Source organism: Crocuta crocuta, unplaced genomic scaffold, assembly GCF_008692635.1.
Source record: "Crocuta crocuta isolate KB4526 unplaced genomic scaffold, BGI_CrCroc_1.0 scaffold338, whole genome shotgun sequence".
NCBI classification, from domain to species: domain Eukaryota; kingdom Metazoa; phylum Chordata; class Mammalia; order Carnivora; family Hyaenidae; genus Crocuta; species Crocuta crocuta.
The window spans coordinates 478,301-492,404 of NW_027529183.1; the positions used below are offsets into that span (position 1 = coordinate 478,301).

At 40.0% G+C, this 14,104-nt stretch overlaps 1 protein-coding gene across 1 annotated transcript in view; it reads right to left on the minus strand.

Moving 5' to 3' along the window:
- TGS1 (trimethylguanosine synthase 1) overlaps positions 1–14,104 on the minus strand; it is a 42,571-nt gene that overhangs the window by 27,636 nt on the left and 831 nt on the right. The window contains exons 2-5 of the mRNA XM_077758272.1: positions 7,615–7,679; positions 5,215–5,375; positions 3,758–4,580; positions 1,083–1,200 (exon numbers count right to left, since the gene is read on the minus strand). Of these exons, the coding sequence (XP_077614398.1) occupies positions 1,083–1,200; positions 3,758–4,580; positions 5,215–5,375; positions 7,615–7,679 (1,167 nt within the window). The remainder of the gene's footprint in view (positions 1–1,082; positions 1,201–3,757; positions 4,581–5,214; positions 5,376–7,614; positions 7,680–14,104) is intronic.

A 14,104-nucleotide genomic window follows, 5' to 3' on the forward strand; every position in this document is an offset into this window, starting at 1 on the left:
CATCTAAGAAGTATCAATCCAACCAAAAAACTTACAAAAAAAAATATATGAAGAATAAGGTTGTGATACAAGTGTTATTAAGTAACCCATGATCACTGACTTACTGGGGATACCTTAGTGACCCCCACTACCTGGGTGACATTACTAAGTAAGAGAAAATGGTGAGAAGTAATTCTTACAAATGAAGTTAAGCTCACTGAACATTTATGGTGGACCTACTATGTCCCAGAAGTGTAAGTACACACAGTCTCTCTGCCTCTAGACACCAATGGAGAAATTAACAAGCACCGTGTACAGTGCAGAAGGAACACAATGGAGGATGCTCTTATGAAAGTAGGAGGTCACCGGGCCTCCGAAGTCTGCCTACTGCTTTTCTACAAGCTGTATGGAACATAAAAGTCCTATGTGGAACACTTCACAGCCTGTCAGAGAAATAGTGTTTGTAGGTAACGTCAGAGGTTCTGTAATGTCCATACTGTCCTTGTATTTTACAGAATTAGCATGTGACCGTATCCTGCCTATTTCACCTGCCCCTTTAATCCTACATATCAGTCGTGTGCTGGCAGAGCACTGCCCCCGGAAGAGAAGGGTTGGTCTGGGCATTAGCCTTGGGACTGCCACTGCTTTGCTGTGTAACTGTGGGCAAAGCTCTTCTCATTCTGTCCTCACATTCCCATCTACAGCTTAAGAGCACTGGATTAGATACTTGTGGTTTTTAGCAGTAACATTCTGTGATAACACAGACTTAGACTTTTGAAAACAATCAGAACTTCCTTCATATGTCGTATCTACTGACATATTATGAAAAGCCGTCGTCTCCTAGCACTACCGTCAGATATATTACATGCCAGCTCAGTCCTCCTAATGATCTCATTAGAAGAAGCGCTGGTTGCATTTTATAGACAAAAACTGGCGGCAGAAGGCGAGTTGGGATCTGACCGTGATCCAAGGCTAGTACGTCACATCTTTCCCCTCACAGGACCAGCAGTACTGTGACGTAGCACGCGCTTTCCGGCCACCCCCTCACGGCCACAAGTGCTCCTGCTACCACACTGTGGAGAGAGAGGGGATGTGTTACTTGCCTCCTCTTGAGTTTGCTGGGCTTCTGTTCAGGTGGCTCTTCCTCACTCTCGTCTCCGTCAGCTCGGTTGGGGTGTGGTCTTTCTTTGATTGTGTTTGCTTCTGAAGAGTCCTGAGCATCTAAAGAGGCCGAGATATGGCGGTGGATTGTGCTCCTTGCTTTGACAATTCTTCTGCCTCTGACAAAGGCTATCAAAATATCTCACTGCCTTTCTTGCAGTGAACTGTATGTGCATATCAGGCACAGCGCCAGGCCAGATCTGCCTATTCTGTGTATCTACACGCAGAGTCTGAGCATAAAACTGTGGTGAGGCCGATCTATTATTAAAGTTTCCGTGATCTTACTACTTAAAAAGCAAACGAAAACTAGTTTTCCCTCATAACTGTCCAAATCTACACAAATTAATCCACAGTTACTTTTGTGAAAGCTGAACAGCTATCACATTTTGACTGAATTTTAACTTAAATGACTACTTTGAAGACAGTGTAATACAATGATTGAAAATGATTTCTCTTCATTAAGAAGCAAATACATTTGTCTCTAACACAGCCCTTAAATTAACACTGGAAGTTAACAGAAAGGCAAGCGCCATCATTTAAAAAGACTACTTTTAAACTTGTAGCAGCTCCAATTGATGGGCCTGTCTTTGTTCCTTGTTTCTTCAGACTGGCACAAAGTGAGTAGGTGGGAGTAAAAGTGGAGAGGTGTCTGCAGTGTAGACAACGGGATACTCTGTGTAGGCACGGACTATTTCAGAATAAGCAACCACAAGCAGCAGAAAACATATATACTTATGTAGAAAACATGCAATATATATAAATTGTGTTGTGATCTCAAGGGAGGGTCCAAAACAAACTAAAACCTAGAATTCTCAGACTGAACCTGATGGCACTCACCCTGGGACTAATTAAAGAAATGGCCAATTATACAATTAAGGGAAAAGGCCACAGAAATGGCCAATCTATAAATGTAAATTAGGAAACAGACAACAGAAGACAGAGACTAGGAGGCTGGCTGTGTTTGACAAAGGGAACATACAGGAAGATTAGGGAGGATGATCAGAGGAGGAACACGGAGTAGTTAAGACGGGGCCAATACGCTGGCCAATATACAGATTCAAGTTTTATGGTCAAAATCAGCACAGAAAGTTATTGAGAGAGTACAGAGGAGTGTCAAAAGACTAACATAAAACCATCATATTAAAAAAGGGATGAAAATAACACCAAAATAGAAAGGAATGGGAATACTTAGGTAAGCTCCATTGGAAGAGCACAGAGAAAAAAGACATTAAAAAGTAAGGTAGGGTCCTTTAGTAACTCTCTAAAGGAAACTCTCAGCTAGATGAAGATCAGCAATCCAAGGAACAAAGCAAATAAACGCCAAAACCTTTTGCTTCACACGGGAATGAGACCGAGAAGAAAGCCCTATGTTATAAACTAGACTTTTCTAGCACCAAACATCAAGGATGCCAAGAGGGCATCTTAGCCACTAAGGAAATTCTGAAGTTATAAAGATTTCCTCCACTTGCATTTTCCTGTTGCCATCAGTTAGACTCTTTCTCCCCAGCAAGAGCATTCTTTTTTTTTTTTTTTTAATATTTTTATTTATTTCTAGGAGAGAGAGGGAGACAGTGTGAGCAGGGGAGGGTCAGAGAGAGAGGGAGACACAGACTCTGAAATAGGCTCCAGGCTCTGAGCTGACAGTCAGCACAGAGCCCAACGTGGGGCTCGAACCCACGAACCGCGAGATCATGACCTAAGCGAAAGTTGGACGCTTAACTGACTAAGCCACCCAGGCGCCCGCCAGCAAGAGTATTCTTAACCACCTCTGACTTCACATACCTCTCACTGGCTTTCTTTCATCTTTCTCTAGCTCTTTAGACACCAATTTGCATGACAGATTTTGTTTTATGTTTTCAATCACTTAGGCTGGAGTCAGCTAAGTTCCTTATCCTGGATATTTAATGAGAATCCTGAAGTCAACTCTTCCAGATATAAATTAATATCATGTCCCGTTGAGATTCCCTACAGAGAAAGACTTCATTTATTCCAAAATAAGTTTCCAGATAGGACTCGGAATCAGATTTGCCTGATATCCATTGTGTACTCGGAACCATTCTCTAACATGCCTCTTATATGTACATTTGCTTAACAGACACTTGGAAGTTCATGCCCACTCTAAATTTCTCAAGGGAGTTAAAGGCTTTTTGTTTTTGTTTTATCTATTTTTGAGAGCAAGAGAGACAGAGCATGAGCGGGGGAGGGTTAGAGAGAGAGACACACACAGAATCCAAAACAGGCTCCAGGCTCTGAGCTGTCAGCACAGAGCCTGACGTGGGGCTCAAATTCACAGACTGTGAGATCATGACCTGAGCCGAAGCCTGATACTTAACAGACTGAGCCACCCAGGCGCCCCAAGGGAATTCCAAGTTTTAACTGATGCGCCGCCAAGGTACAAGAAGAAGGAATGATACTTTTGAGAACCCTTTGCAAATATTCTTCTGATTTATATGAAAGGGTAACGAACAACTTGTGACATATGGATTAAGTCATATTATACTATAAAATGTAGCTGGCATTGTGTAACTCTACCATAAAGGATTAGTGTTCATTATTTTGCTCAGTAGGTTCATTTTCCTAACTGTTGTGTAGTAGCATAAATCTTGGCCAGTCTTACCCTGAGCTGGTTGGTCTGTGCCTCCGTTCCCAGACGCACTGTTGTCCTTGGTTCCTCTGTGACATGGTTCACTCTGGCCAGAAGCAGGGCATTCTCTGCTGCTGCCGACTTCACTTGGCAACTGACATCCATCGCAACTCACTGAAGACTCTAACGGGCTCTGTTCCACCTCCTCTGAATTCAGACTTATATTACTAATCCCATCAAGTATTTCTTTATGCTCTTTATCACTTGAACTAGAGCTTTCACTATCAATTGTAATAGATGAAGATGGAAAAGACGTCAAGTCCACTTTTATGCAATTTTCACCTTTCTCACTGTCAACTATTTTAGGCCCACAAGTCTCTGTATCACAGGTTTCTGAGGCCTCAAAAGTCCAACCCTGAGCTTCCCAATACTGAAACTGTTCCAAATAATACCAATAAAGTTGACTGTAATGTTGGTCCCATTCCTCTTTTGTATCAGGAATGTTCCAAGGTTCAGAGCACAGCGTCTGACCTGAATGTTTTTCTTGCCAGCTTTGCCATAACAGTACTCCGCCATATTCATTCCAATACTTTTCCCATTTCTCTGTAATTTCTAGCTTTGGACATAATGTAGTTTCAACAGGAAGATTTTCAGTTTCAATGTCTTTTTTGGTTTGAAGTTTACATGTTTTGATATTCTCATACTGTTCAACTGAACACGGATTGTCTGAGGCCAAAATGTCATCTTCTTCATATTCTTGTCTCCAAGATTCTCTGATAATTTCATCTAAGTACCTCTTTTGGTGTTTTTTCTTTTTCTTTTTGATTTTAACTTTATTTCTAGTATTCATAGACACCTACGTAAGAGAAATAACTTGAATATAAAATGCACCTCATAAACTGTAAGAGAAAGTAGAATCCAAGTCTATTTTACCATTAAACTAAATAATATATCCTCAAACTTCCATCTTGGGCTTTAGTTACACCCACAAGTTAATTTTACTATCTATGTTTACACAAGGAAGAAAAATCAAACACAGACACACATCAAAACTTTTAGTTTTGGTTAATTTATAAATATGTACATTTACAAAGAGGTGGAGTGCCTTAATTTATGAATGTGTTAGATTTGAGATAAAATAATTCCATGTCGTATTTTATGAAGAAAATGAAGAGACAGAAATAAAAGTAACTTACATTTACGTAAATTTTTTTTAAAAAATATTTATTTATTTATTTTTAAAGTTGATTTTGGGAGAGGGTGGGAAGGAGAGGGAGGAGGAGAGAGAGGAGAAAGAGAGACAGAGCGCGCACGCCTGTGTGCACAAGCTGGGGAAAGGCAGAGAAAGACATGGGATCCCAAGCGGGCTCCGCACTGCTAGCACAGAGACTGACACAGGGGCTGAACTCACGAACTGCAATATCACAACCTGAGCTGAAATCGAGAGTCAGACATTTAACCGACCGAGGCACTCAGGCACCCCTACTCACCTCAAAATTCTTATGTGCAGATACACCACCAAACTGAAGTGGTAGTCCCATACTTCTCATGAGTTCAGCCTCAGAATCAAGTTCACTTTCATCCAGGCCTAAGCCTTTGCTGTCCTGTGACTCTGCAGTGCCACCTTCCTCCTCTTCTGTGGCTTGGTCTCCTACAGACAGCATTTGTTAGCTTCGTTTTAGAGAAAATGAGCTGTAAGTTTTATCATCCTCATTTCAAAGAGGAAACTGAGATCCAGAATTATGCAAACGTTACTATTTTTAAGGAGTTATAGACTAGTAAAAAACAGCCAAATAGGAATCCAGAGACGACTTCTAGTCTGACTGCCTGCTACCAGCTGTCCATGCAAGTTACACTTACTGAGCACCTCCTCTGTGTTAGGCAGAGCACTTTGCACCGTGCAAAGCACTGAGGAGGTAAGGGGGACGTGGACGTGTACATCGCTACATGCAATATGGCTAAACCATCAGTGAATTTCAAATGATGATTTGTGGAGTTATTTTAGGAGCTGGTAATAAGAGAGGTGAAAGGTATGTCTTCAGGCACCTCGAGGGTGCTTTGATCACAACTAGAATTTGTATTCTGTGACTCTCTGGGAGAGATGATTTAATGAAAGCGTTCTAGTATTAAAAGTCTGAAATCTACTGAACCGGAAGATCCTTTCAAACTCCTTGATTCTAGGTCTTCCAAAAAACCTGGCTTATTACAATAAAGTAAGTTTCGCTTTATATGAATACAGTTAGATAACAGTATATCATATCCTTAGAAGGACAAATGCCATTCAAATGCTCCATTAGCCACTGGAAATGTGAGATAAATATCACTGTATATATTTGCATACTCAATTAGGGCTGAGCAGCACTCCAGCTAAATGGCTGTAGGCAACAGAACAGCGAATCTTACAAAGCAAAAATGGAGACTATAAAGAAATCTTTTGTGTACAAATTCTACTAAAACAAAGAGGGGAAAAAACATCTCTACCTAAATAATAAGGGAGATTCCACTTACCATTCCATTCAATTAAAGTTCAAGAGAGAGCAAACAGGAAAAACAAATGTGCTAAGTTTTATGTTCCTTTCATGGTATGTGTATTATTTGTTTATTTATTTTGAGAGACTGAGAGGGAGGGAGACTGTACACAAGCAGGGGAAAGGGGCAGAGGGAGAGAGGGAGAGAATCCCGAGCAGGCTCCATGCTGACACGGGGGCCAATGTCACAAGCACGAGATCATGAGCCACCCAGGTGCCCCATGGTATGCATATTTTACATTTCGCAGGAGCCTGGTGCCTAAAGAAACCTTATTTGTACATTACATTGAAACACAAAGCAAACACATTACCTAGCGATCAACTGAAGACACAGTGACTTGTTCCATCATTGTGAGAGTTAAAGGACTTTTAAAAGGGAACATGACACATTTTACTTGTGCTGACTTTAGCCTAGAACTCTTGCTAAACTGTATCTAAAGAAACAAAAAAGATCTGTGTGGAAAGAACAAACGTGGTCTCAGAGGGGAGGCAGAGGGAGAGCAAGATGCTTTCCAGGGAACTAGGCAAGACTCAAAGTATAGAACAAATTCTATTTGTTATCTGGGAAAGTTAACCCAGACGATGGGCCCTTTACTTCAGTCAGAAGACTGTGGATGTTCACTTGGCGTTTATCCTGAATAATTTATTTATACAATTGTTAAAGAATATAAACAAGGAAGTCATTAGACGGAAGTGGCTCTAAGGCCATTGTTGTCTAAGTAAGCAAACCAAAAGCCCAAGCCAGAATCAAAGCACTCAAATCTAAGAAAATAAAACTTAAAAACAACCAATCACAAATAGCCAGCAGGCTTCCCCAAATGAGGCCACTGATTAAGCCACAGTCAAATCAAATAATTTCCTTGCTCTGCTCCTACATCTTCTCTGTAAGAAGCCCTCCCTGAACTCCTGCTCTGGAGGGGTGCTCCTATCCAGGGAGCTGGCACTGCCTGACTTGGAGAGATGTGTGCTCAAATAAACTCTTGACAATCTTCACGTGCCTCTGTGGATCTTTCAACACAATACAATTTTGCTGGAAAAAGAAAACATATGCTCTCTACTTTCCAAAGCTTCAAATTTCAGGTTGCTCTTATCTAAGGGCAACAGCTCAGGAAGGAATGCGACATAGAGCAAAAGAGGAGCTCTTTAGGTCCACAGAGGAGCCAGCCGCAGGAAATGAAAAGATGGGCTTCGATAAGGATTCTAGAACCATGTTATAATAAAAAATAAGGACTGTAATTACTGGCTTGTCGTTTGTAATATTTTATGCAACACATCAATATGGTATTATAACAAATTACATTTAAAATCAATATTATAGTTATTTTGAGCAAAAAGGGACCATATGGTTTTATGCTGTATTACCTGCATTGTCACCATTGCCTTTGACATAGTAGCCTTTTAATCCCAAATTGCACAATTTTCGATCTCTGCGAAGAAAATTAAAGTCAATATTGAAATAAATTATAAAGCTGAGAAGAAAACAAGTTCAAGGTAGCATAGATTAATTTAAAATGTTAAGGAACAGAAAAGCAATCTGCTAATATATTTTCCTCATCTGTAATACAGAGGAAAAAATATGTACCTCATGAGGTCGTTATAAGGATGATATATGTAAGACAGGTAATATATATCACATGGAAGCATTTATAATTATTACTAATATAATAAAAGGGTAATTCTGGTATTGGGGGAAGAATTGATCTTACAATATATGAACGAGGCAGTGTTCTCTAAACTTGCTGTAAGACGTGAGCATAAAAGTGGAAGGATTTAGGGGCACTGGGGGGCTCAGCCAGTTAAGTGTCCAACTTTGGCTCAGGTCACATCTCATGGCTCATGGGTTTGATCCCCACATCAGTTCTGTCCTGACAGCTCAGAGCCAGGAGACTGCTTAGGATTCTTGTGTGTCTCTCTCTATGCCCTCGCCCTCTCATGCTCTGTCTCTTGCTCTCTCAAAAATAAACACTTAAAAAAAAAGGGGGGGGGGATTTATACGTGTATGAGATACAAAGATTTTATCTTACACATATATAAATCCACATGTAGACCCTACTCCATTTACAAACAGGACAAGTTATCATCGCCTAGTAGACAAGAGAGTCACAGTCCAAGCAAAGGTTGTTTTGGGACTAACATACAATGAAGTTCTTATTTAAATATTTTATCAAACCAAAACATAAGTCAAAGCAAAACAATTCAGTCTCAACAATTTTTAATTAAATAATTATTTAAGAAAGCTCGATGCCTAACATGGGGCTCAAACTCAGAATCCCAAGGTCAGGAGCTGCATGCCCCACGGCCTGAGCTGGCCAGTGCCCCAGTCCCAGCAATTTTTAACAACAGTGATTAATTAAACCTTTCTTTACATACCTGCTTCTAGATTTGTTTTCTATCTGCTAAGATTTTAACACGACACTTCAAATGAGAGAATTTTGCATTGGTCTTCCTACCATTAAATCCAACTGTAATAAGCTCCATCAGAACTACCAGAATAAAGCCATCTTCAAGTAATTCCTACTACTCTTTTTCCAACGGAGCCACAATAAAGTCAACCAAATAAAGTTCCTGTATACACGATATACTTCACTATCCTCCTGCTTATTTTTTGATACTTTATAAAAGAAAAAGTAGGCGATGACTCATTGCAGGATGGCACACAAGCCAATGTTCTCTGGCACAGTGCCCACTGGGCCCCAAGAACCCTGGACAGTGGCGAGGGGGCTGGGGCTGGGGGAGAGCAGCAGCTGCACCGAGGGCACCAACCATGTGCCCGTCAGCACTCGAGGTAATGTGGCACTAGGTGCCCCGTCAGGTGGAGGAAATGGCTAAAAAGATGACTGCAAGATTGGTTACACTGAGCAAATAAGTAAATGTATTGAGGATAATGACAGCCAAGATATTCCTACACACTTACACGTATTTATGTCCATATATACAACACAGACATGTCCTGCCTGACTTTATCTGCTGAGAGAGTATAGAGGAAATGAAAGCCCAGGAGCAATGAACACAATGAACACCCAAGTCTTGGTTTCTGAACACTACACTCTGCTAAAAGGAACCAAGGTACCTTCAAAAATGGCAGTTATAGGTTGAAGCATGGATAACAAGCTTATACAAGATAAGCTGGAGTCACCTTCTGTGCCAGAGGTTAGGAGGAGGTCTAACAATGTCAGGAACACATCAAAATGATATACAAGCCACCTCAAGAGGCCCCCACCTGCTAAAGCTGAGGCAACAGGAACATCAAAATAAATGGCAGTAATAAAACATAACTTAAATAATAAACAAAGAAGCCAGAGTTCATGTTAATGTAAGCACATGGGAGAGAAGGGAAAGTGCTCCATACAGAATACCAACTAATACAAGTAGCATGATAGAGACAGAGAGTCACCCTTTGGCAATCCTCAAGAGGTAGGGGATTTGGGCAGAAACGGCATGGGTAGAGCACCGGAGTACTTTCCCACAGCACACCAATTAATACAAAGGGAATCACTATGACTTTATAGCAGAGAAAGCTGGAAGACTCCAGTCTGAGTAGGCAATGGAGGTTAATGTCACCAGTGGTGGCCTGGATCTACAGAAGGTCACCGCTGACGTGATGCAGGGCTCAGCACAGGATCATTTCTGTGGCGTTCCTGCCTAGGAGGCACAACCCCAGCTCTGTTGAACTATCAGACAGACCCAGGGTAAGCAAGGTCGGCCTACAGAAGGTAAGGTCTGCACTTTTTAAAATGTTGAGGCCACGAAAGGGACGAAAAGGGTGAAGAATTTTTCCACAGGAGGAGACTGACAAGTCATAAGTAAACATAAGAGGAATTATGTTGGAACTGTGCATCAGAAAGGGGGCATGGGCATGTGTCTCTGGGGCTGCAGAGGGAGAGATGGAGCAAATTGTAGTTAACTATTGAGACCTGGTTTATCTGGCTAGCAGGGAATATAGTTCTCTGACCTATCCTTGTAAGTTTGAAATTATTTTAAAATGGTTTACTAAATGGCCAACGAATCTCTGACAAAGCAGGAAAGATAGTGTCTTCAGCAAATGGTGCTGGGAAAACTGGACAGTGACATGCAGAAGAATGAACCTAGGCCACTTTCTTACACCATACACAAAAATAAAGCTTAAAATGGATAAGACCTAAATGTAAGACAGGAAGCCATCAAAATCCTACAGGAGAAAACAGGCATCAACTTCTCTGACCTCAGCTAGAGCAACTTCTTGACACATCTCCAGAGACAAGGGAAACAAAAGCAAAAATGAACTATTGGGACCTCATCAAGATAAAAAAACTTCTGCACAGCGAAGGAAACAATCAGCAAAACTAAAAGGCAACCAACAGAATGAGAAGGTATTTGCAAATGAAATATCAGACAAAGGGTTAGTATGTAAACTCTATAAAGAACTTATCAAAATCAACACCCAAAAAACAAATAATCCAGTGAAGAAATGGGCAAAAGACAAGAACAGACACTTGTCCAAAGACATCCAGATGGCTAACAGACACATGAAAAAATGCTCAACTGCACTCATCATCAGGAGAATATAAATCAAAACCATACTGAGATACCACCTTACAGAATGGCTAACATTAACAACTCAGGCAACAACAGATGTTGGTGAGGATGTGGAGAAAGAGGAACCCTCTTGCACTGCCGGTGGGAATGCAAACTGGTACAGCCACTCTGGAAAACAGTATGGAGATTCCTCAAAAAATTAAAAACAGAACTACCCTATGGCCCAGCAACTGTACTAAATATTTATCCAAAGGATACAGGAGTGTTGTTTCAAAGGGACACATGCACCCCAATGTTTATAGCAGCGTTAGCAACAATAGCCAAAGTACAGAAAGAGCCAAGATATCCATCGATGGATGAATGGATAAAGATATGGTATATATGTGTATATACATAGATATATGTATATATACACACACACAAGTGTGGATATATATATATGTATACGCACACATACACACACACACACACACACAAACGGACTATTACTTGGCAATCAAAAAGAATGAAGTCTTGCCATCTGCAACAATGTGGATGGAACTAAAGTATATTATACTAAGTGAAATAAGTCAAAGACTAATATCATATGACTTCAGTCATATGTGGACTTTAAGTCTTTAAACAGATGAACAAAAGGGAAGCAAAAATAACATAAAACAGAGAGGGAGACAAACCATACAAGAGTCTTAAACACAGAGAACAAACTGAGGGTTGCTGGAGGGGTGCTGGGTAGGGGAATGGGCTAAATGCGCAAGGGGTATTAAGAAGGACCCTTGTTGGGATGAGCACTGGGATGTTATATGAAAGTGATGAATCACTAAATTCTGTTCCTGAAGTCATTATTACACTATATGTTAACTTGGATTTAAGTTTCAAAAATAATAATAAAAAAAGAAAAGCATAGACTTTATAAGAATGAATAGCATCAGATATATATAAGGAATAAATAAATCTTATTCAAGAAAAAAATGATTTACTACAAAAAGAATTAAATAATATTTTTGTGACAAAAATCTACTCCCATCATTTTAGCATTTTACTATATTCTATTCTAGACTCTGTACATATAAACACAAAATATTTACAGAAGTGTAATTATAGTATATATTTACATAAGTGTAATTATAGACGTGTTGTATTCAGATGTTTATTAACATAAGGTATTTTTTCATGTTACTACTGAGCCATTGTGATGATTATTTTAAAGAGCACCATTCATGTGATTGTGTCTTTTTCATATATATAATGTATGGATTCCTGAATATGCAGATGAAACAGAATTATTACTCTAGAGCTCATAAAACAGTATGTTAACTTTTTAATGTTTATTTTATTTATTTTTGATAGAGACAGAGTACGAGCAGGGGAGGGGCAGAGAGCAAGGGAAACAGAATTCCAAGCGGGTTCCGGGCTCTGAGCTGTCAGCACAGAGCCTGGTGCGGGGCTCAAACTCACGAACTGCGAGATCATGACATGAGGCAAAGTCAGATGCTCAACTGACTGAGCCACAAGGCACCCGACAGTATGTTAATATAATGTCTTCAGAAAATAAAAATTAATTACAGTATTAGGTTCTATTTCCTGCCTTCTAGGAGAGGTGTACAATAATCTTGCTTAGTATGAGAATCAACTCAATGCTGATTCTCAGGTATTAGGCACCTATGCTAATGTTCATCTTCTATTTCTGCTCCAATGTATGGTACTGTTTGCTCAGTTTAATAATCGATTCTAGAATTTTGCTAACAATCTGTTGTTTTAAGATTGTGAAACAGACCTTTTTCCTCCCTGGAAAGTCAAGGTCACACTATTAAGCCTCTGAACTTCCAGCATGTCTCCAAGTCCTAAGGACTTCTACCGGAAATAATTTCAAGATCATATTTCCAAGCTCTTTTTGGTCTAAGGGGTTATAATTTGTCTGAGCATTAAATGATCTAAAGGAAGAAGCCAGTCTTTTCTCTTTACCTATTTTGACCTCAGAATGTAACTTCTAAGAGCAAAGTAGAGCTTCCAAGTTTTAATATGTATGAAATTATATAAAATTTTAAAAAGTGAACATTTTGGTCCAAAAAGACTAAATTCAAAGTAATTAGTGATTTATATGGCAATTAAATTGTTTTATTTATTTATTATTAATTTATTTTTATTTTGAGAGAGAGAGAGTGTGTGTTCGTGTGTACCAGTGGGGAAGAGGGGGAGGGACGGAAGGAGAGAGAGAAAATCTTAAGCAGTTTCCATGCTCAGCGCCAGCCCATCAGGTTCCATCCCATGATCATGAGATCATGACTTGGACTGAGCCACCCAAGCACCCCCTAAATTGTGTTTTAAATAAAGTTGCTTTAATTGCAATCTAGTAGCAATAGTGTTTTGTACGGGTATGGCATGACAATTTTTCTCAACTTTTTGCATTTTTTAAAACTCTTTTTAATGTTTATTATTTATTTTTGAGAGAGACGCACAGAACATGAGTGAGGGAGGGGCAGCAACAGAGGGAGACACAGAATCCAAAGTAGGCTCTGAGCTGTGTCAGTCAGCACAAAGCCAGTCTTGGGGGCCTGAACTTGCCAAATGTGAGATCATGGCCTGAGCTGAAGTCAAATGCTTAACTGACTGGGGCACCCAGGTGCCCCATCAACTTTTTACAGTTTATAACTCACATTCCCTTTCTCTTTGTTTTGGAAAGGAGGCTTCATGAAGACAGCCCCAAGACTCAATCTGGCCACAGGCTAAGAACTAACTATGTAGATCTGGGTTAAGATCTTCTGCTTTTTACAGAGTTCTGCTCATCCCTCCCTCTCCCTGTCCCTCAAACATACTCCAATTTATTTCCACTTTTTAGACCTCTTTTCAAATGCTACTCTGCAAAGAAATCTCTGTGATCTTTGAAGAAAGATTAGGTTTTTGCTCTCATAGCCCCGTGTACTTCTCTCCGGTAGCATTTACAACTGTAATTTCCTAAATAATCATGTAACAGTTGTCTTACTATTGCTAGAGAGTAAGCTCATAGTGTGTAGGGCCAGGCTGTGGCTTATACCCCAGTGTCTCCCAGGGTACCTAACAGAAAGAACCACAGAAAACATGTGTACATGCAGGCATGTATGCAAAGATGGCAACATTTTAAAAACTAAACATCGTGTTGAACTTCCTTTTGGGCTAATTTTCCGATTAACTCCCCCCAAACACAGAAACAGTAAGAATTTCTTCAAACTGCATTATTCTACTACATTAAAAGTATAACACATAAAATGTACTTCCGCAAGTTGAATCTGACAATAAACCCGCGAGATCACCGGGGTACACATTCTTGTTTTAGGGATGAAAACAATGACTGAAGTGGCTT